The sequence below is a fragment of the Equus caballus genome, chromosome 7 (assembly GCF_041296265.1).
Source record: "Equus caballus isolate H_3958 breed thoroughbred chromosome 7, TB-T2T, whole genome shotgun sequence".
Taxonomy (NCBI): domain Eukaryota; kingdom Metazoa; phylum Chordata; class Mammalia; order Perissodactyla; family Equidae; genus Equus; species Equus caballus.
The window spans coordinates 50,152,302-50,174,892 of NC_091690.1; the positions used below are offsets into that span (position 1 = coordinate 50,152,302).

The 22,591-nt window shown below is 44.1% G+C and overlaps 1 protein-coding gene across 2 annotated transcripts in view; it reads left to right on the forward strand.

The window, feature by feature from the left end:
* LOC100066337 (zinc finger protein 709) overlaps window positions 1-22,591 on the forward strand; it is a 55,482-nt gene that overhangs the window by 22,787 nt on the left and 10,104 nt on the right. Inside the window, exon 1 of one of the 2 annotated variants that reach the window (XM_070274059.1) lies at window positions 18,060-18,270. The exons of the other annotated variant lie outside the window; for it this stretch is intronic. Coding sequence (XP_070130160.1) covers window positions 18,268-18,270 — 3 coding nt within the window. The 5' untranslated portion in view covers window positions 18,060-18,267. Of the gene's footprint in view, window positions 1-18,059; window positions 18,271-22,591 lie in introns of those variants that run through there. 2 annotated transcript variants of the gene reach the window in all.

Here is a 22,591-nt window from a genome sequence, read left to right on the forward strand (position 1 = left end):
AATCCATGGAAGCCCTTCATTTGGCTACTAGACAGGAAAAGAGAAAATGGACAGAACAAGGTTGCACGTTTCGAGGGAAGAAAAATTTATGGTCTGGTCCTACTGGCCGTCCTGTCCTTTCTGATCACCTCCAGGAATCTATTCTAAGCTTTGTTCATGATTTAATCCCTTGGGATACTGATAAGATGGTGCTTTGGGGAAAACAATATTAGGGAACCAATACACAAATTGGCTTCAAGGGTTTATCAAAGATCCACATATGTCCCAAACACAACCCTGGAGAGCCCATCCACAGTGCCATGGGCCATTTCCTTGACCTTCCGGGCCCTTCGAACATGGCAGTTGGACTTCATCCGACCATCAGCATCTCCAGGGTGTGAATATGCTTTAGGAATGGTCTGCGTGTTTTCCCCTGGACTGAAGCGTTCCCATGCTGCAGGGCACCAGGTCACACTGTGGGTAAAATTGTCCTAGAAAACATTATACCTACCTGCGGTGTCCCCTCAGAGCCTCACAGCAATCAAGGACCTCACTTTACAGGTCACAATGTGCCAACCAAGAAAGTTATTTGGAAAGTAATTAAGAGTTTTGTGTTGATGGCTCACTTGGCCTCATCTATAGGCGAAATCTCTGTGCTAGGACCCTCCCAGTGTTTGGGGACAGTAGGAAGCCTCTCTGAGTGACAGCCTCATTTTAGGAGCTGAGGACGCAGTGCAGTAGACAGGCAGCAGCCAGAGGTCCTCCTGATTGTCTCCTGGCACCTCAGGAACTTCTTTTATTACAGCCGCCTCATGCGCTGGAACAAGGGCAGTTGGCAGCCAAGTCTTGTCAGCTCACCACTCCCAAGGTCTCGCCTCAGTTCCACATGCAGGGAGTGAGACAATAGCGTCCCAACGTTTCCAACAGTCCCACCCAGCGCCTGTTAACCCTCAGCAGCAGGTACTGGGGGCGGGGTTCAGGGTGTTGCATCCTGTTCTTCCTGGGCAGCCCTGTCAGTGGAGCTGAGTGACAAGGTGCCAGGTGCTCTCGGCGCGGTGGTCTGGAGGGGAGTCTCCCCCAACATAGGCTGGGGAGCTGAGGGTGGGTTGTTCTTGGTTCAAGTGCCAAACTCTCATGTTTCTTACAAAACTTCATAGATTTTCTTGAGTAAATGTTCTTCACTTGCTGTTTGCCTTTGGGACTATTTCCAGTGGCTTGAAATGTTTGTTATTAAGTAATTTTTACCAGTTTTATTGAGGAGTAGGTCAGCAGAGCTTCTGTCACGGTCACACCACCCTAATGCACTGAGGATGAAGCCCATTCCAGGAAATACTCACCAGTTTCAAGTAGGAAGGAAGCAGAAGCTCTAACATCACTTGTGAACAAAATAGAGAGAGAGATTTGTATGCTTTGCGAAAAGCCATGGAATACTTCATAACAATCACTGTTTGGAGGATTATACAATGAGAAGTGGCTTCCCACTTAAAATGAATCACTCATTTGGCATATATTTATGAAAAATAAAGTCTGGTGTTAGAGTTTATCAGGGAAACAACCAATATGATCTCTTATGTGCATGTGTGCTCATGCATATATGTCTGTTTTCTTTTTATTTAAGAGAGTGACTCAGGGCAGCCCCAGGGCCGAGCGGTTAAGTTCTCACATTCTGCTTCGCCAGCTCAGGGTTTTTCTAGTTCAGATCCTGGACGTGGACATGGCACCACTCATCATACCATGCTGAGGTGGCATCCCACATGCCACAACTAGAAGGACCCACAACTAAAATATACAAGTATGCACAGGGGGCTTTGGGGAGAAAAAGGAAAAATAAAATTTTTTTTTTAAAGGTTTTATTTTTTTCCTTTTTCTCCCCAAAGCCTCCTGGTACATAGTTGTATACTCTTTGTTGTGGGTCCTTCTAGTTGTGACATGTGGGATGCCGCCTCAGCATGGTTCAACGAGCAGTGCCATGTCCGCGCCCAGGATTCGAACCAACGAAACACTGTGCCATTTGCAACGGAGCCCGCGAACTTAACCACTCGGCCACCAGGCCAGCCCCAGGAAAAATAAAATCTTGAAAAAACAAAAAGAAAGTGACTCATGTGGTTATGGAGACAGGGTCAAGTTAAAAATCTGCAGTCTGGCTGAGCCGGCTGGAAACCCAGGGGAAGAACTGTAGTTCAAGTCCCAGGCCGTCGAGGGGCAGAGTTTCTACTTGTTCAGGGCAAGTCTGTCTTTTCTTTTAGTTATGCTTTTTGGTGAGGAAGATGGGCCCTGAGCTAACATCTCTTGCCAATCTTCCTGTTTTTTTTCGTCCCCAAAGTCTCAGTACATAGTTGTATATCTAGTTGTAAGTCATTCTAGTTCTTCTGTGTGGGACGCTGCCACAGCATGGCCTGATGAGTGATGTGTAGGTCTGTGCCCAGAATCCAAACTGATGAACCCTGGACTGCCAAAGCACAATGTGTGACCTTAACCTCTCAGCCAGGGTCCACCCCCAAAGTCTGTCTTTGTTCTATAAAGAACTGCAATAGAGGGGCTGGCCTGGGGTCACAGCAGTTAAGTTTGCATGTTTGCTTCTTGGCGGCCCGGGGTTCGCAGGTTTGGATCCTGGGTGAGGACATGGCACCTCTTGGCACGCCATGCTGTGGTGGGCGTCCCGCGTATAAAGTAGAGGAAGATGGGCACAGATGTGAGCTCAGAGCCAGGCTTCCTCAGCAAAAAGAGGATTGGCAGCAGATGTTAGCTCAGGGTCAATCTTCCTCACAAAAACAAAACAAAACAGGGAATTAGTTGGCTGGCAGGAGGCTAGCAGGGTTCAGAAGAAATATCACCCAGTGACTTTAGAAAATAGTTCTGGGGCTGGCCCCATGGCAGAGTGGTTAATTTCCCACAGTTTGCTTTGATGGCCCAGGGTTTTGCTACTTCAGATCCTGGGCAGGGACATGGCACTGCTCATCAGGCCACATTGAGGCAGTGTCCCACATGCCACAACTAAAAGGACCCACAACTAAAATATACAACTGTGTACTTGGGAGATTTGGGGAGAAAAAGCAGAAAAACAAATAAAAAAGAAGATTGGCAAAAGTTGTGAGCTCAGATGACAATCTTTAGAAACAAAAAGAAGAAAATATTTCTGTAAAGGAGACCGACTTTTATTGAATTGCTTGTTAGAGCAACTTATGCACCGCAGGACATTGGTGGAAACAATAGAGTAATCAGGGATCAGTTAATGGAGATTACCCACTGGCTGTGGTTCCTGAAGGAGAAAGAGGGCCCTCCCAATATCACTGGCCCAGGAGGGCAGGCTTTCCCCAAGCCATGTCCCCTTCTAGGAGCTGTGTCAGAAGTTCCCCTGTGTTGGGGACATAGACTGAAATCCAGCCAGTCACTGAACAAATAAATGAGCCAATTCCAGTAAAATCCCCCAGAAGGAAGGGGACCAGTTCCTGGAGTTACTACAGTACATTACCTAAAATGTCTGATTTGCAACAAAATTACAAGACATGCAAACATACTGGGCAGAAAAACAGTAGTTGACAAAATCACGGATCTGTTACAAGGAAACCGCAGTCAACTTAACTGCTGACATCTCAGCAGGAAAAAAGGAGGTCAGAAGGCAGAGGAATAATGTCTTCAAAGTGCACAGGGAAAAAAACCTCTCAACCAGCAGTCCTGTATTTATCAGAACTACCTTGTAAAAAGGAAGGTGAAATAAGGAATCTCCCAGATCAAAAAAACTGAGAGGTTATGTTGAGAGCCAACTTGCATGCAAGAATTACTGGAGGAGCTCTTCAGGCTGAAAGCAAGTGACCCCAGGAGGTAATTCAAATCATTATAAAAAACTAAAACACCAGTATAAGTGATTATGTAAGTATGAAAGACAGAATCAGTACCTTTTGCCTCCTTTCTTCACTCAACTGATAACAAAGGACTTGTATAAAATGCTATGTATGTAAAGTGCTGTTGGGACTGTACTTCGTAGATAGGTTCTCTATGTGTAATATGTTTGCTGTTAAATGCAGAAATGACACGATGGGAGCAAAGCTGAATTGAGCTAAGAAAATGACTACAGAGGGTAAAGAAATGTGTGACAATGTATTATTGAGTTATATCATTAATGGATATAATCTGCATAAAAATACCATAAAAATGGCAAAAGAGGATAGAGCAATGTCTGAGTAATGTTTCCATGTATCACTGGAATCAAGGGACCATAAAGCTGAAGCTCATTCTTATAAATTAAGAAGGATATGTTATGGGCTGGCCCAGTGGTGCAGCGGTTAAGTTCGCACATTCCACTTTGGTGGCCCAGGGTCGCCGGTTCGGATCCCGGATGTGGGTATGGCAGTGCTTGGCAAGCCATGCTGTGGCAGGCGTCCCACATATAAAGGAGAGGCAGATGGGCACGGATGTTAGCTCAGAGCCAGTCTTCCTCAGCAAAAAAAAAAAATTGAAAACACTCTTTGGAACCCTTGTGTGCTGTTGCTGGGAAGATAAAATCATATTCAGGTCATGAAAAACAACATGGCATTTCCTCAAAAAAGTACAAATTGAGTTACCATCTGATCAACCAGTTCTATTTCTGGGTAAGTACCCAAAAGACTTGAAAGTACAGACTCAAACACATATATGTCCACTATGTCCCCTCATGTTCACATTAGCATTATCTACAATAGCCAAAAAGTAAAAGTGACCCAAGTGTCCTTCAACAGTTGAATGGATCAAAATTCTGCCAGTGGCTTTTAATAGCTCCACTGTCCAGATAGTGCCCATGATTTTCCCTAAAGACTAATGCCTAGGCATCATGGGGTCTACTTTGAAGAGAAAGACAACTATTTTGAGTTACCATCTGGGAATTTCAGAGTCTGACAACCCTGCTCACTCCGAAAATCTGGACGTTGAGTATGTAATGGCCAGTGCCCAAAGGTCAGGATATTGGTGACCATTTGGACAGGGGTGGTGACTTGTAAGCATTTATGCTGTTGATCCCATTTTAGAGGGTTTGAATTCCCCAGCTAGTATCCATACCTTGTGACATTTGCATACTTGTATTAAAAATATATAAGCATCTGTTATAACCTAATAATAGAAAGTCAAATAACTCAATGTAAAAATGACAAAGTTGTGCATACATATTTTTCCAAGAGAGATAGACAAATGGCCAAGAGCATATGAAAAACTACTGGACATCATTAGTCATCAAAGAAATGCAAATCAAGACCTCAGTGAGATACCGCTTCACAATCACTAGGATGGCTAGAATAAAAAAATCAGACAATATCAGATCTCATCAAGATACACAGTGAAATTTCAACCCTCATACATGGGTGGTACAAATATGAAATGGTGCGGCCATTCTGGAAAACAGCCTGAGAGTTCCTTAAAAAATTAAACCTTAGAATCACCATACGATGCAGCCATTCCTTTCCTAAGTATGTGCCCAAGGAAAATGAAAACACATGTTGGAACAAAACTTGTACATGAGTTTTATGGTAATGTTATTTCTAGTAGCCAAAAGGTGGAAACAGTCCAAATATCCAGGAATGGATCCGTGGATAAACAAGTTTTATCCATCCCCTGAAATTTTATTTGGCCATGATAATGAATGACGTATTTATACAGGGTCCAACACGGATGTACCTTGAAAACCTTATGCTAAGTTACTGAAGCCAGTGCCAAAGTCACTGTCAGCACACACATTGAATTATTCCATTCCTAGGAAATAGGGAGATCTATAGAGACAGAACGTAGACGAACGGTTGTCTAGGGCTGGGAATTGTGGAAGGAAGAGGAGAAGATTGGGAATGACTGCTAAAGGGCAGAAGAGTTTCTTTTTGAGGTGAGAAAAATATCAAAAATTGACTGTGGTGGGTCAGCCCTGATGGCCTAGTGCTTGCAGTTTGGCACAGTCTGCTTTGGCGACCTGGGTTCCGTTCCTGGGTGTGGAAGCGCACCCCTCGTCTGTCAGTAGCCGTGCTGTGGAGGATCATATGAATCATATGCTCGGTCTAGTCTAGTTTTTTGAGGAACCTCCATCCTGTTTTCCATAGTGGCTGCACCACTTTACATTCCCCCAATAGTACACAGGTTTCCCTTCACATCCTCACCACCGTTTGTAACTTCACACTTGTAGAGCTTTATTATTTTCTATTGATGTTTTGCAGTTTTCAGAGAATTTGTTTACTACTTAATTTCTTAAACTTATTCCTATTTTATTCTTCTTGATGCTACTATACGTAGATTTCTTCTGTTAATTTCCTTGTCAGATTGTTCATTGCAGTGTATAACATACAATTTATTTTCATACACTGATCTTGTTTCATACAAATTTGCTGTACTCAATTATCGGTTCTAATAGATTTTTTAGTGGGTTCCTTAGAGTTTTCTATTTGCAAGATAAGACACATGCAAGTGAAAATAGTTTTACATCTTCCTACCGAGCCTGGATGGTTTTTATTTCCTTTTCTTGCAAAACTGTTCTGGCTAAAACTGCCAGTACATTGTCAACTAGAAGAGGAAGGGCAGACATTCTTGCTTTGTTCCTCATTTTTCGGAGAAAATTATCAGCCTTTCCCCTTTAAATATAACATTAGCTGTGGGTGTCCCATACTTGCTCATCATCAGGCTCAGGAAATTTCCTTCAAATTCTGGTTTCCTGAGTGTTGCTCTTGTGAAAGGATGTTTAATATTGTCACGTATTTCCTCTGAGTTTATTGAGCTGATCAGGCCATTTCTGCTTTTCTGTTAATGTGACGTGTTACGTTAATGGATTTTGAGCGGTTAACCTTACCCTGCATCCCCGGAATGAATCCCACTTGTTCATGGTGTATAAACCTTTTAAGTTGTTGCTGGATTAGGTACTAGGATTAGCTGAGCTTTTTCTGGATCCATATTCACAAAGGAAATAGGTCTGTAGTTTTTTGGGATACTTTTGTCTGATTTTGGTATCACGATAACACTGGCCCCAAAATGAGTTGGAAGTGTTGTGTTGATTCTGTTTTGGGGAAGACTTTGTGAAGAGTCTCTGTTAAGCCTTGATTGGATGTTTTGGAGGATTTTGCTGTGAAAATCTCTGGGCCTGGGCTTGTCTTTACGGGTAGTTTTTTGCTTACTTATTCAACCACTTGTTCTAATTCTAATCAGATTTCCTTTTTGAGTCACTTTTGGTAGCTTGTGTTTTTCTAGGAATTTGTGCATTTCATCTAAGTAATATAATTTGCATGCAATTGTTAATTCCTTTCTAATGCTTTTGATTTCTGCAATCTCAGTAGTGATATCCCCTCCTTCATTCTGCTTCTGGGGATCTGAGTCTGCTCTCCTTTTCCCTAGGTCAGTCCAGCTATTGTCTGCTAGTTTTCTATTGTCAATCCTGTTGGTCTTGTCATAAAACTCACATTTGGTTTTATTGATTTTCTTTATGGGTTTTCTATTCTCTATTTGCTTAATTTCTGCTCTGTGTTTTATTTCCTTTTCTCAATACATTTGGTTTGGTTTCTCATCCTTTTGAATTTGAGTTAGGTAAAAGGTTTGGTCATTGATTTGGGATCTTTTTTCTTTGTTAGTTTAGGCATTTGTGGGTATAATTTCTATCTACATAGTGTTTTCAAAGTAGCCCTAAAAATTTGTTATATTGTGTCCTTTTTTTCATTCATTAAAAATATTTTCTAATTCCCTTCTTGACTTCTTTGACCCATTGGTTATTTAGGAGTGTCTTGTTTAATTGGCTCGAATTTATTCTTTTCCCCAAATTTTCCCAAGATATTGATTTCTATTTTCATTCCATTGTTGTCAGAGATCTTACTTTGTATTTTAAAATAGAAATTTCCTAGCATTTAAAATTTATGAGGTTTTTTAATGGTGAAGTTTACTCTATGCTAGAGAAAGGTCCATGTGTGGATGAGAAGCATGCGTATTCTGTTGTGTAAGGAGTTGCACATCAGATGCCACAAACCTCATTCACATGGCCCAGTAGTGATTCCAAACTTAGAAAACAGGTACAATTACCAGCCCAAGCTCTTTAACTTCATGACAGTCTAAACTCACTCTCCAGAGTTTTGTAACAGCAAACATGCAAATTAAAGAAGAAGGGGGTAAAAAATGCCCCCATGTATCTCAGGTTTTTGAGGATAGACCTTGTCTCTTCCATTCCTCCACAGATAAGGTGTTACTTCTGGGCTACTGTCTTTGTTGGGGAGCAGACCAAGAAGCACGCAGTTGGCCTTTCCCACCAGAACATGCCTCACTAAAAGGGTTAGGAAATCCACATATGTATTTTGCACATAAATAAGTACAACTATTTGCATTTTGTATCTTGGGCCTAATGAGCTTATCTATAACTTTATTAAGCATTTAATAATTTATAATTTTATAAGGTTTATGACTGGTCTTTGAACATCTTTATTGCAATGTTTATATTTTGTTTTTGATTGTTAAGACCTATTTCAACTGCTAATAATATGATCTTTCTCTCTATATTATTATTGAAAACATTTTCCCAGGTGGTGTTTCTATATATATTTTTTTTTAAGATTTTTTTTTAACAATTATTTTTTTAAAAGATTTCATTTTTCCTTTTTCTCCCAAAAGCCCCCGGTACTTAGTTGTGTATCTTTTAGTTGTGGGTCCTTCTAGTTGTGGCATGTGGGATGCCGCCTCAGCATAGCTCGATGAGTGGTGCCGTGTCTGCGCCCAGGATTCGAACTGGCGAAACCCTGAGCTGCCAAAGCAGAGGGCGCAAACTCAACCACTCGGCCACGGGGCCGGCACCCCTCTATATCTTTTATTATTAGCAATGATACGTTTACATTTTTTAGCTTTTCAAATCTATTCAAATATCATCTACATTTTTCTTGGAATATCATGACTTCCACTGCTTAAGTATACAGAAATACTTTCTCATGTTTACTTTCAGTGTTTTCATTTTATATTCTTACTGTTTAACTCTTTACCCCATATAGAATTGTTCTGCGTAAAGGAGACAGGAGAGTTCTAGACTGCCGGGATTCACGGTCTCTTTTGTTCCATCCTTGTGTCTGTTGGTAGAGCATCAGGGGCTCATCTGTCCAGTCCACAGTTTCTCAATGTTGACACTACTTCGATGTTGACAAGAGAGTACTCTGTCGAGGGGACTGTTCTGTGAATCGCAGGGCCCCTAGATGTCTGTAGCAGTGCTCCCCACCTGCCACAGTCATGACAGCCTGAAATGCTTCCAGATGCAGCCAAATGTTCCCTGAGAGGCAAAATCACCCTTCTGACAAACAACAGGTCAGTTCTTATGGTGGCAACAGACCATTAAATTATGATAAGTCATTAATTTGTGGAATTGGTGCATCTGGTGAAACTTGTTCTTCTTCCTTCTTTTTAGCAATATTTTCCAGAATACCCTTTGGAGTTATTTTCACAGATATACTTTAGGATTACTGTATTTTGAGACAGAAAAACAGATCCTGATGGAAATTTGAGTGAAACTGTTTTAAAATGTTGGTGTGTGTAGAGGGAGCTGCATCTTTGACTTGAGGAGTCCTCCATGCACCAAAGTTGATTATGTTTCCATGGAGGGGATGCGTCTGTCACCTCACCAGGACATAGGCTTGTGTGCACATAGCTCTCACACATGGCGTTGGTCCTAAACCTCCACATTTCATATATATGTTGCAGGACATGTGATTTTAATTAAATCCTCTGTGTTGTTATATATTATGTGTGTATGTACACAATGTTCAGCAAATGGACTCCATCATCAGTTGTAGTAATTTTATCTTGTCAAATAAACAGTGCTCTCATCTCCAATAACAGTATTTGCTTCTTGCATGTTATTCATCAGATGGATCACTGTGTTTTCTGACGTGAAGTTATAGAGGAAATCGATGATAAACACTTGGAGTGAGAAGAAACATGTTTGGTTCTTGTTTGGATTGGCTCCTCCTTTCGATGGGCTGCCTCTCACACAGCGGTTCCTCTTCATGCTCTGCTCACAAACATCTTCTATGAGTCCTAGGCTGGCCTGGTTGTCATCGTGCCTGAGAGTGACCACGGGATTTTAGCATGAAAAGGTGGCTAAAAATGCTATGGCACCCTCTTGAGATTTCAAGCAAGGGCAAGGGGAATCTGTTTCATGGTGGGGATCTGAATAAAGCCTGCGGGGAAGAACAGAGTTCTTTGTGATTCACACAGAGGAATCAATCCTAGTCAAGGAACCATTTGTCCTAATTTCATACAAAGAGATGAAGTTGCTTGGTGGCAAAGCTTGGTCTGAGTCAGGCAGCCTGGTGATGAATCGAGCACCCTCCTGACTGCCTGTGTAAAGTCACACCCATCACTCAGCTCCCCTAACTCTCTGTTTCCTCTCTTATCAAATAGGATCATGCTGGTGCTTCCCTGTTAGAAGTCTGTGCAGATGAAAAGCAACGAGCCAGTCCCCCTAAGGTGCTGAGTGCCGTGCCTCACACTCAGTAAGCCTCCCCAACGTGCCTTATTACTAGTGTCAGCACTCCTGTTAGTATTCTCACTGTCATTGTCATCATCATCTTGACAACGACTTAGAAAGCAGAACTTCTCTCCATGGAATTAACATTTTACACTGCAGATGACCCACTGGTTCCTTGACATGTAAGTTTGCAACTGGCCCGTAAGATTACGGAGAACTGATGCATTGAGCAGAGTCCTGTGATGACTATTTTGATTTCCTCTATGGATACTTACTTTCCCATACTTTGAAATCTTCACTATATAAATGCAGTGACAATTAGTTTTTGGTAATTCAGGCCTTCCTCACCAGATAGAACAATTTGGTTAATCCTTCTTCCCACTGCTACCTCCAACACCATGCCGATATTTCAGCTAGACCATGAAGAAAAAAGAGTTTTCAAAGTGCCAACATCTATCTATGAGGTCGTGCTGTTTAAAGGTACTTCATCACTCCCAGCACAAGGAGAATCAGTTGCGCTCTCATTGTCATTCAGAGCTAAGATCATGTTGGATGGTAATGTCAGGAGTTCTCCAGGTGACATCTGAAACTGGCTCCCATGCATGGGGGGCAAAGAGAGAGCAAAGAGAGAAGCAGCTCACTCCAGATTGGCAGATGGCCATTTGAATAAGCAAGGGAACATGTATATGAGCTTGTGTTAGGCGAGGCAAAATGAGCAGATGTCTGCACCTGCCCACCAGAATTGTAAAAGTTTCTATAGAGGCTTTGACGGGGCTCAGTAACGTCTACCGTCCAGATGGTCTCAACAGCACATTCTTTCCTCCAGGCTGCATCGTTGAAATGTCTCAGGAACATTGTGAGGCGTGTATATTCCAAGGACAGGGGAGTGAGTAAGAAGCCTCTGACTTACCAAGTCCATCTGGAATGTCAACAAGTGGTCACATCCTCTCAGTGACCTCCAACAGAGAACTTCTGGAATCTTGGGTAGCTCATTCCACTGAGGTCATTTTTCAAGGTCATGGGTAAAATATCTCTCTCCATACCTACAAATAACCCCCTGTGCTTCTTCAGTGGAGCTCTTTGCTTAGAAGACCACCTTATGGGGTATCCTTGTGTCCTCATGGGCTTCCCTCAGTGCAGGTGGATGCACCAGCACTCTAAGTACTTTTTGGCCCTCATGTTTGCCACGATGGAGACTAACAGGAAGAACCTGCAAATACCAAACACAACCTTCAGATATCACATCTCTCGTGCTGAGCACAGTGAGTAAAGGACCTTTGACAGCACCATGAGGTGACCTCAAGACAGAGCCAGGCTGTCCTTAATGTTACCTGTGAGAAGCAGAAGAGTTTATCGATTCATGAGTGGGGGAAGCACATCCTGAGTTTCTGCACACATGGGGCCACTACTGGAGCGGTGCACTTCCCACAGTGTGATGAAAGTAGGGTGGGGAGGGCAGTGATGAAATGTAGCTTCCCCGGCACCATGTTTCTGACTGTGTGAGAGCGGAGCCAGACTCATGCATCTTCCCAGGTGGATGCACATTCTTAGGATGGTGTTTCCTTTGTTTGAGGTGGAGATGAGGAGTTGGGAGTTAAAACAAACAACAGAGGCATTCCTGAGTTAGGAAGTCAGAGTGATTTCCTGGAAACCTCCTTCTAGACTATCATTTTCCAGATAGTTCCTAAAGGGAAGAAGAATAACAGAAAATGAAATGGAAATATCTTCTGCATCTCTCAATGCTTGATGCTGAATATCCACAGAACTTCTCTTCCTACGTTGGACAGGTGACTGATCAATGATGCTACTGCCCAGCTGTGTTCCCCCTTGTATGATGAGCTCTGGTGGCAAACTGGGCCCTTCTTTTCTCTCTTCATTGAGATCACTGTGGTTCTTAGGCCTGGCCCCTCAGCATTCTTCCAGGAATGCTTCTCTGTCCCTGGGTGTGCTGGAGTTATGGTTACACTTTGGGTGGACTTGAGAGGCCTGTTTGTCTCAGATGACATCAAAGGTGAGCACTTCCTCAGGGAATTGGGAGAGGAAATGAGCAGAGATGGTATCTGTGCAGACTAAATGGAAAGTATGCCTGTCCACGTGTCCCCAACACTGCTGGAATGAACGTTAGTCTCTAGTATCACAATGGAATGATCATTTCGATGAAACCCAGTTTTCCGATGTCTCATTATATTTGGATTAAATAGTGTAACCACAAGGAGCAGGTGGGTCATGGCCACAGAGAGTCATTTAACCATTGGTAAGAAAGAGTCTCTGCTTACATTTTTTATAAGATACAAATATTTTAATGTCAGAAATATTTTCTAAAGTTAACCTTTCTGAACACCCAGAAGTCATTTTTCTTCTAAAATGATGGTTTGTTTTTTCTCAAAATGCGCTTATTCTGAATCTGACTGAAGCATTGGAAGGATGCCCACCTACTGCATCCTTGGTACTGTAACTGAACTCAATGGGTTCACCTCTTGGTCAGAGCAGAGCTGAAAACACAAGCAAAGCAGAAGTAGGTGAAGAAAGTTTTATTTCTTGCAGAAGCAATGGAGAACACCAGGGATCTCTCCCAAAGCAGTGTCTCCCCAAACAAGGATTTGAGGGGTCGTTTTATTGAGATCATAGTACAGTTCATGAATATTCAGTTGAGGAAGAGGCACGGGAGCAGGGTTTATTGCCTAACCATTGCGCTCCTTTAAGCTCATTGGTAGAAGGGACACATGCGACTACATACATAGTATGATCCAGAAATGGCTGCCTGGTCCCTCCCAGAGGAGGAGAATTGAAAATATTAATGAGTTGATAATGGGGAAAGTTCACTTCAGAGCAGATCGAGGCGAACAGAACTGGCTTCGGCCAGCCTGCTTGTGGGAACCTCTGGGGGTTAGGCTCTTCCTGTAACTTTCCATGTGCAGACACTCAACAGACAATGTTAGTTTTTTATCGGATCCTCTGTACCCCTTTCTTTGCCTAGTTCCCTGGTCACCGTATCTGTCTGTGTACCTATTTGGCAAAAACTGTCAGACTACAGTTGTCAACAAACATCAAAATGGAGAGAGACTGATCATTGTCATGTGGGGACGGTGAGCCGAAGAGTTGAAAGAAAGATTTCTTGGACTCTCAAGGTCTGGCAGTAGTGCACTTTTGTTTAGAGAATAGTGTGGAATAGCATGGGGACAGGACCCATGGGCAGTCAGAGCTGCTGCTGCCATGTGTTCAGGGCTAGGGCTAAATTTATAAGGCATGGGTACATGCCTTATTTTTACTAGACAGAGAAAAGATGATGTAAAAAGTCATTAAATGGTTTCAGTGCAGATGGGGTCTGGTTATTGTGCGGTCGTATAACTTTAGATAGGAATCTGGTCATATAGACCAGCATGTAGGCCAGGATGCCCTGGGTTCTCTCCCTGGGGCAGCCTTAATCCACACCATAAAATCCATCGCATCATATAAATCAGCATGTAGGCCAGGACACCTTGGGCTTTTCCACCTGGGGCAGCCTTGATCCACATCATAAATCCCCCCCTGAACCCACTTGGCCCCAAAATCTCTTGGGGATATGGATGATGGTAAATCTTCTGTAACTACTTCTGGCTGTACAAGGTCGTAGAGCTGTCCCTAAATGGGGCCATAGGTACAGGCAGGAAGTTCAGAGGACCGGAAGGCTGCACCCGTGGAGTCCAAGGCTGACAAGGTACACGGATCCTCTGGAGACGAGAGAGTCATTTGACGAGAGGTGGTCCAGGAAGTGAAACTTTGTTGACATGTGGAGGACAAGCAACGAAATAGACAGCAAATTATAATAAGAAATACAAGCAATATGATTAATGCAATGAATGAGGCTTTGATAGTAGTCCAGAGACCTGGTCCTGACCAGGAGTTCAAACAATCATTTAGAGATAGGGTAGGGTCACACATGGATTTAATTTGGTGGCTCATATCTGATAGGAAGCCAGAGATATTTTGATGGTAGTCAGGAATATAGACACAACATTCAGTTTTTATAATGGCACAAGTGCCCCCCTGTGCTGCTGTCAAGACATCCAGTGCCATTCGGTTTTGGAGGACTGCCTTACGCATTTGGGATACTTCTAAATTGAGCAGCAAAAGGCTATGTTGTTTACCATTTCATGCCTTCATAGTAAATTTGTTTAGAGCTTCCATGTGCCAGATGACACTTTCATTTCCTAATTGGGGAAGGAAAATTGAGGCAAGGTGATCATACCAGTGGAAGACAGATCATGTTCAGTGCTGTTACGGGTTGGGTAGGTTAGCAGGAGGAGATATAGTAAATGTAGCTCTACCTTGCATCCAGACGAAGCCTAGGGTGCATGATCCAATCCATCCAGGTAGCAGCCAAGGCCATAAGTTGGAGTCACATAGCCACTGAGTGCCATTAAGAGGTAACCAATGTATGCTGGGCCGCCTATCCCAGGCAGTCCCAAACCAATCAGTATTTTTTTAAGGCTATGATATGAGAACACATATAACAGGAAATTTTCCCCATAGGTCGGGTGTTATTGGGCCACGTATCACAGGTGTGATTGGTTTGTTCCCAACATAGAGTGGCCTTTTGACTGAGTTGACCACTACTAGGAGTGAGCCAAATATATTCATCCCAAATTTGATATAGTCCGTCCTGTGTGTATCAATAGGTGCTGGGGTCCAGCCTCGGCAGAGTCCAGGTTCCCGCGGGAGAGACGGCGTCGTCGAAAGTGCAAGTGCAAGACGTGACTCGATGCAGTTGCAAACAAGTACAATTTATTTCGGGGACGGGGCATACATATATAGTGAAAAATTATGTGAGGTGGTCTGACTATTGTCGTCATAAGATCAATAGGTGGGGGGTAGTGCATAACTAAAGATAATTATTTTCCTACATGCGAGGGCTGTTATCCAAAGACCATATGTGCAGCAAGCATAGGTATCAATTGTTAGGGAAGAGGTTATATAGTTTCAAGGTCTTCAAAGAAGCTAGGAGGACCGTGAGTATATAATTAACGGAACACAGACTCCCTCATCCTTAGGGGTAGCTCATTACTTTTAGAGATATGGTTCTGCCTGTTTCCACAAGGTTTCCAGAGCAGAGAGGAAGACATTAATCAATGATAGGCTTTGAAGTAAGGAGTTCAGAAAGGAGGACGAAGGATTCTGCCTAAAGAATTGCGTTCCCTGGAGAAGTGCCTTGCACGATTCTCCTTCCATTGCCAGACCTTGTCACAATGCAATGGTAACTAGAGTGGGGGAATGCTTCCCACAGATAGGTTGGGGACTTTGCCTTTGGAACTTGTTATTTATGATCCACCTGTGACAAGGCAAATCTAGTTAGTATTTGGGCAGTACTATTGAAGGAAAAGGTTTGATTGTGGCCAGGGAACTCCCAGGTATCAGAGATGGATGGCCACAAGGAGACATTATGATTAGTAACAGATGAATCTTGTAGAAGAAAAGAGTTAGAATCTAATATCCATGAATGTGTACTATAGCTTCTACTGAAACATTATTTTTTCTCTCTAAAACCACCCTCATTTTTACAAAAGATAGCCAAATTAAGATTAACTGGTTTGCAAAATAAATGTAGTTTCAACACAACTTCGTCCAATTATTTACATAAGTGCAACAAGGATAGCAACTAATTATACAGGCTCTTTGAAACCTGCTTTGCTGGAATTTTTTTTTTTTTATGAGGAATCTCAGATTGAACTGTAAAGGCCTCTTGACACCAGAAAAGCCAAGCCAAGGACTTGCCATCAGATTTTGCCTGCAATACCTACAGGTTTGGATGGACTCCTCTCTTCTCGAGGTCACCCAAAATATTCTGAGGTTCCTTGCACCTGCCAGATGAGCAATCTTCCTTACTTACCAGGCAAGATTGCCAGAATCTCTGTAAACAAGGTACCAGGCCCATATTTCCAAGTGGCTTTATTTCCAGAGAGTCCAATCTTTGTTCCTGAAAAGCTCTCTTGTCATATCTGAGCCTGTATGTTTCTCTCAAATATGACATTCCAGTCAAAGCTTTGGTAAGATAACCAATGTGTCCTGTTATAAGGAGACCAAATTCTTAGTGAACTTATGCAAATAACTATATTTCCACGAAATAACCATACTCACAAAGATTTTCCAAATTCTGGAGGGATTGGGTAGGGAGAAAAAGCTAAATGTTTCAGTTTTGCTCATAAAGGTATAATTTCACTAAATTGTTGTGTCTTGGTTACCATAAGAGAACAGAGAAAAAGATTTCCTTAAATCTGAGAAAACAAAACAACCCATCAAAACTCAACAATATTTCAAACAGAAGTCATAAAAGAAATTATAATCATCCTCATCAGTTCACACAGTCCTGTCTAATCAATTCTAGAGCTTAATCTTCTGTTAGCAGATCTATGAGCTCAGTTTCTCCGTTAGAATTCTATAATTTCTTACCCAGTTCAGTTTTACAATCTGAAAGTTTATCAGAAACCTGTAGTTTAGAATCTTGTGTCAGATTCCTTTCCAGGAATTTCTCTGAAGATGAAACATATTTGCAAAAACAAAAAGGATCAGAGTAAAACAGCAACTATCTGCAAATGACAAAAGACTCAAAAGGGCAAATGAGAAATAAACTTGGCTACTTCTGTGATCGGACCCTACCCTATCCCTAAATGATAGGTTGGACTCCTGGTCAGGACCAGGTCTCTGGACTACTATCAAAGCCTCATTCATTGCGTTAATCATATTGCTTGTATTTCTTATTATAATTTGCTGTCTATTTCGTTGCTTGTCCTCCGCATGTCAACAAAGTTTCACTTCCTGGACCTCCTCTCGTCAAATGACTCTCTCGTCTCCAGAGGATCCGTGTACCTTGTCAGCCTTGGACTCCACGGGTGCAGCCTTCCGGTCCTCTGAACTTCCTGCCTGTACCTATGGCCCCATTTAGGGACAGCTCTACGACCTTGTACAGCCAGAAGTAGTTACAGAAGATTTACCATCATCCATATCCCCAAGAGATTTTGGGGCCAAGTGGGTTCAGGGGGGGATTTATGATGTGGATCAAGGCTGCCCCAGGTGGAAAAGCCCAAGGTGTCCTGGCCTACATGCTGATTTATATGATGCGATGGATTTTATGGTGTGGATTAAGGCTGCCCCAGGGAGAGAACCCAGGGCATCCTGGCCTACATGCTGGTCTATATGACCAGATTCCTATCTAAAGTTATACGACCGCACAATAACCAGACCCCATCTGCACTGAAACCATTTAATGACTTTTTACATCATCTTTTCTCTGTCTAGTAAAAATAAGGCATGTACCCATGCCTTATAAATTTAGCCCTAGCCCTGAACACATGGCAGCAGCAGCTCTGACTGCCCATGGGTCCTGTCCCCATGCTATTCCACACTATTCTCTAAACAAAAGTGCACTACTGCCAGACCTTGAGAGTCCAAGAAAACTTTCTTTCTACTCTTCCGTTCTCCATTCCCGCATCAATTGCATATGGTGAGGTGACCTTCAACTGTGTGTTTTTATAAACAAGGATCGCAGTCCCAGAAGTCCCCTCCCAGCACTACCTTTCAATGCGAAAGGCCCTGCAGACAACGAATTCTGTCTGGCATTCTGCTCAGACACCTAAACTCAGGGGCTGTCACTCAGACAGACGAGGGTGAGTCTTTTGAATTGTCCAATCAGACGAGGCGCCGGGGTAGGTGGGTGGGGCGAAGTGCCCCAACCCCCGGAAGTAGCTGCTGCTCCGGCGGCGCTGGGGACCGCGTCTCCCCGCCATTAAACCCTTTACTTGGCCCTGCCGCATGTTCTGTCGAGTTGTGGCCTGTAGCGACCGCATTGTCCTAGGAAGGACTCGGGGGATCCAGGAGCCCTGGAAATGGTGAGTGTGCGGCCCCGGGGTGAGGACGCGGGAGGAGAGGCTGGTGGGAAGCGGGGGGCGGGCCTGACCTCCCGCGGTCCCCTCCGGGGTCTGCGGCCCCGAGTCCGCGGCGGCGCCGCTCAGCCCTAGGGCCCCTCCGGCCCCAGCGTGGGGGCGGGGCGGGCAGCCGGGCCCCGGGCGTCCTGTGGTCCCTGCGCGCGGCGACTTGGGCCGGAGCGTCTCTGGGCCGCTGTGCGCCCGCAGCCCCGCATGTCCCAGACGGTGCGGGGCCCGCAGGACAGTCGGGCCTCGGTCTCCGGGGTCCGTGCGCGGAGGGGCTGCGGTCTGTGGGGGTCCCCAGGGCCTCATTTCTCCTCGGAGGGGACCCGTTTTCTCCTGAGTTTTCCAAATGTTTGGGGAGCAGCGTCTCAATCCACAGTCCTTTCCCCACAGGCTGCTCTTCCTGGGCCTAACAGTAAATCCGTACATTTTCAGATGCCTCCCCGCACTCCCAAAGCCATTTCTCCTCTTTCATTCACGGATCCTTATCAACACTTTGTCCTCCATGGCGCATTTCAAACAGACTCGATATTTTAAATGCTTATCATTATGCCCCAGAGCCCTGGATGACTCTATTTTCGAGATTATGTTTGTCTGTGGCTATTTTACATGAGAGGAAAGCAGAGAATAAGCACTGGGAACTACACTGTAGGAAATCCTGGTGCCTCTCCCCGGGATCATCTAGGCCCAGACATCCTATGGCAAATCCTTTTGTTGCGGGGTCGGTGAGCCGAGGAGTGAAAAGAAAGGTTTCTTGGACTTTCAAGGTCTGGCAGTGGTGCTCTTTTATTTAGAGAACAGTACGGAATAGCATGGGGACAGGACCCATGGGCAGTGAAGAGCTGTAGGCATGGGGACAGGACCCATGGGCAGTGAAGAGCTGTAGGCATGGGGACAGGACCCATGGGCAGTGAAGAGCTGTAGGCATGGGGACAGGACCCGTGGGCAGTCAGAGCTCCTGCTGCTGCCCTGAGTTGAGGGTTAGGGCTAATTTTTTAAGGCATGGATACGTGACTTATTTTTACTGGAAAAAGAAAAGATGATGTAAAAAGTCATTAAATGATTTCAGTGCAGATGGGGTTTGGTTATTGTGCGGTCATATAACTTTAGACACGAATCTGGCCATATAGATCGGTATGTAGGTGAGGATGACCCGGGCTTCTCTCCCTGGGGCAGTCCTAATTCATACCATAAAAAAAGTCCACTGGGTCATATAGTTTGGCATGTAGGCCAGGTCACTTTGGGCTTCTCTAGCTGGGGCAGCCTTAATCCACATCACTTTGGGTGGGGATTCCCCTTGGAAAAATGTCCTGAGTGATCAGTTCCATTGGCATTGCCACACCCCGCCCAGGTTTGTGAACGAGAAAAAATTATTCACTGATTTAAGTGTCCGTTTTGCAAGAAGGGTAAATGTATCTAGTTAGTAGAGCTTGAAAGACACTATAAAATAGTTCCAGAGAGGCAACAAAGAGGTGAATTTCAGAAAAAATATAACATTCCTTTGTTACGTTCCATTTTTTAAGAATACTTATTTCACTCTCTCTTCCCTTGAATGTGTGTCATTAGTTTCTGAGGTGTGTTCCTTACTTTTGGGTGCTTCCAGGGCTGAGACACGCAAACCACAAGTGTTCAAGTATGATTTCTTGTCATGGAAATAATGTCACCACCGGCCTAGGAACAGACTTGTCATCCCAAATGATGCGTCTTTGGTATAAGGGCTATTTTGAGCTGATGATTATTAAAAAAAAGCAGCCACAGGCAAAGCTCTGAAAACCTAGTAGAAGTTACCCTTTTGTAAGGTCAATTTACATTCTAAGAGAAACGTCCCTTTGTAAGGGTGCCTCCCTCTGTGTGCCAGGAAGGGCAGGATGACTCTGCATCTCTAGAAACTCTTACCAGTGGAGAAGGCAAGGAGTTAAATCTGCAGGACAACTTGCCCCTTGTTCACTGTGCTTTTCCTGCTGACATCCCGTCACTAACCCCATCTTAACAGCAGGATGTTAGAGCTCTTTGTCACAGGAGGTGGCCAGCCAGGAGCCTGTGCGGGAGAGAAAGTTTTGATCTGCCAGTCAGACCTCTCCCTGCCAGGTCTTTGCATCCCAGCTGGCCCTCCCTGCTCCCTTAAGCCTCAGCCCATGCTCTGGATGAGGGAGACGGAGTTGAGAGCCTGTCCTCCTGTCTCCTTGCCAATCGATGGCACAGTCAACTGTTTCATCTTTCAAAGCCTGGTGTGCCGTGGTCTCAGCTTCTGTGTGCATCACGTGGTGAGCCCTCGCTCAGTAACAGTAGCAACTCACATTTTTTCTTAAAATAATATACATTTGTGCTTTTCTAGTTGAAGCGGTAGAAATACCGTATAATATTTTCCCTTATTTTCTGTGGAAGGACTGCGTTTAAGTGATTTTGCTGGATTATTCCAACACTGGGTTTGTGTGATTTAAAATAACAATGATGTTCCAGAGCATCTCCAGTGGGGAGCAGAGGCCCCCAGTCCAAGACCAAAGCTAAGGCCCCCTTGAGCCTGCAGAGGGAAGGCCTTGCGGGCCCAGTTGTTCTTCCTGGGGAGCCACCCCCGCAGGTGTGCTACTGCTCACACCCCCACGGAAGGAGCCTTTATCCTGAGAGGAGCTGCAGAGCCCTGGAAAGCTGGGGGTGCATGTGCCCATGGGGTGGGGAGTGACACCCTTTCTGAGGTTGTGGTTGTGTCTGGACATTTTAGACATCGTTTGAGTTTTGCTTTGGCACTTAGGTGCACTGAGAGTGTAATCTGTGCACAGTGAGAAAGTCTTTGAAGATCAGGTGTTCTGTCCTGTGGACAAAGAGTTCATGAATTTGGAGTTCATGTGGGTCTGAAGCTTAGACTGAATCCTGCTGAGAGTTTCCTCACTTGTGAGAGTGGGAGCCCGGGGAAGGCAGTGCGTCCGTGCTCACAGGAGAGGGAGGGTGTGTGGGGCTCCCAGAGTCCATTCCTGTGGCTGCTCAAGGGTCTCCACCCTCCTTCACCAGGGCCTGACCCTCTCCAGGGGATCTGTGTCCACTCAGAGAGTCTACACCTCAAGTCTGGGAATATGGTCCCTTTCTGAGTGTGGGTTTCCTTCTGAACTGCAGGCCAGCAGGCTGCTTCTGTGAGCTGAGTGGAATATTCCTGTTTCTGTCCTCGGGTTCCTTGATCAGTTGAAGATTACAATCCTCTGATTCTAGTCTCCATTTGCACTTGGGGTTTTGAAAATGTTATTTCAGAGATATGATGTGATCAAGGCAAGAAAATTGTGGACACAAACAGTTTTTTTCCATTTAGACAAGAGAACGTCAAGATGTGAGATGGGTGTATTTCAATTCTCAGGTGCATTTTCCATGTTTAGGTCAGTTTTGTGTGTTCTTGTCCCTAGAGAACTGTGACATTTAAAAGGCTGAACTATTCCTGAGGCAAATGAATTGCATTTATTTTCTTATTGTTTGTGTGTGTGTGTGTGAGAGGAAGATTGTCACTAGCTACTGTGTGTGCCCATCTTCCTCCATTTTATGTGGGATGCTGCCACAGCATGGCTTCACGAGCAGTGGTAGGTCCACACCTGGGATCCAAACATGGGAAGCCCAGGGCGCTGAAGCAGAGCAAAGTGAACTTAACCACTATGCCACCGGGCCAGCCCCTGAATTCTGTTTTAATAGGTGTAGGGAAGAGGCAGTTGAATTTCTGTTTTCATTGATCTGAGGAATCAGATCGAAGCTTGTGTAAATCTTTGGAATTCCTAGTTCACTCAGGGCTTCATTGCAAACCCCTAAGGTATTGTGATATGCTACTCCTTCCAAAAAGCATTCCCAGGGTAAATATACTGGAGGCAGAAACCAAAATGCCCCTTGTCTTTTTTGGTAGAAAGAGATTGGTAAATTTTTTATGGTTTATAGTTGTGTGTCCATTAGTGTTTAAAGGATTAAATCTTGGAATGGTTTCCTATGTAGAAATGTTAAAACTAAAAGTTATTTAAAAATGGTGATCAAACATGGGAAAATATGGCATAAATAAATCTCTCCTTATGTTATTTTATGTTTTTGAGGAAGATGCTCCCTGAGCTGAGATCTGTGCTCATCTTCCTCTATTTTATGTGTGGGATGCCTGCCTCAGCCTGGCATGGTAAGAGGTGTGTAGGTCCACGACCAGGATCCAAACTGGTGAGTTCCAGGCCTCTGAAGCAGAGCACGTGCCCTTAACCACTGTACCACTGGGCCAGCCCGTGTCTCCCCTTATTTTAAATAAATACTGCGTGGGAAGGTTTAAAAAATT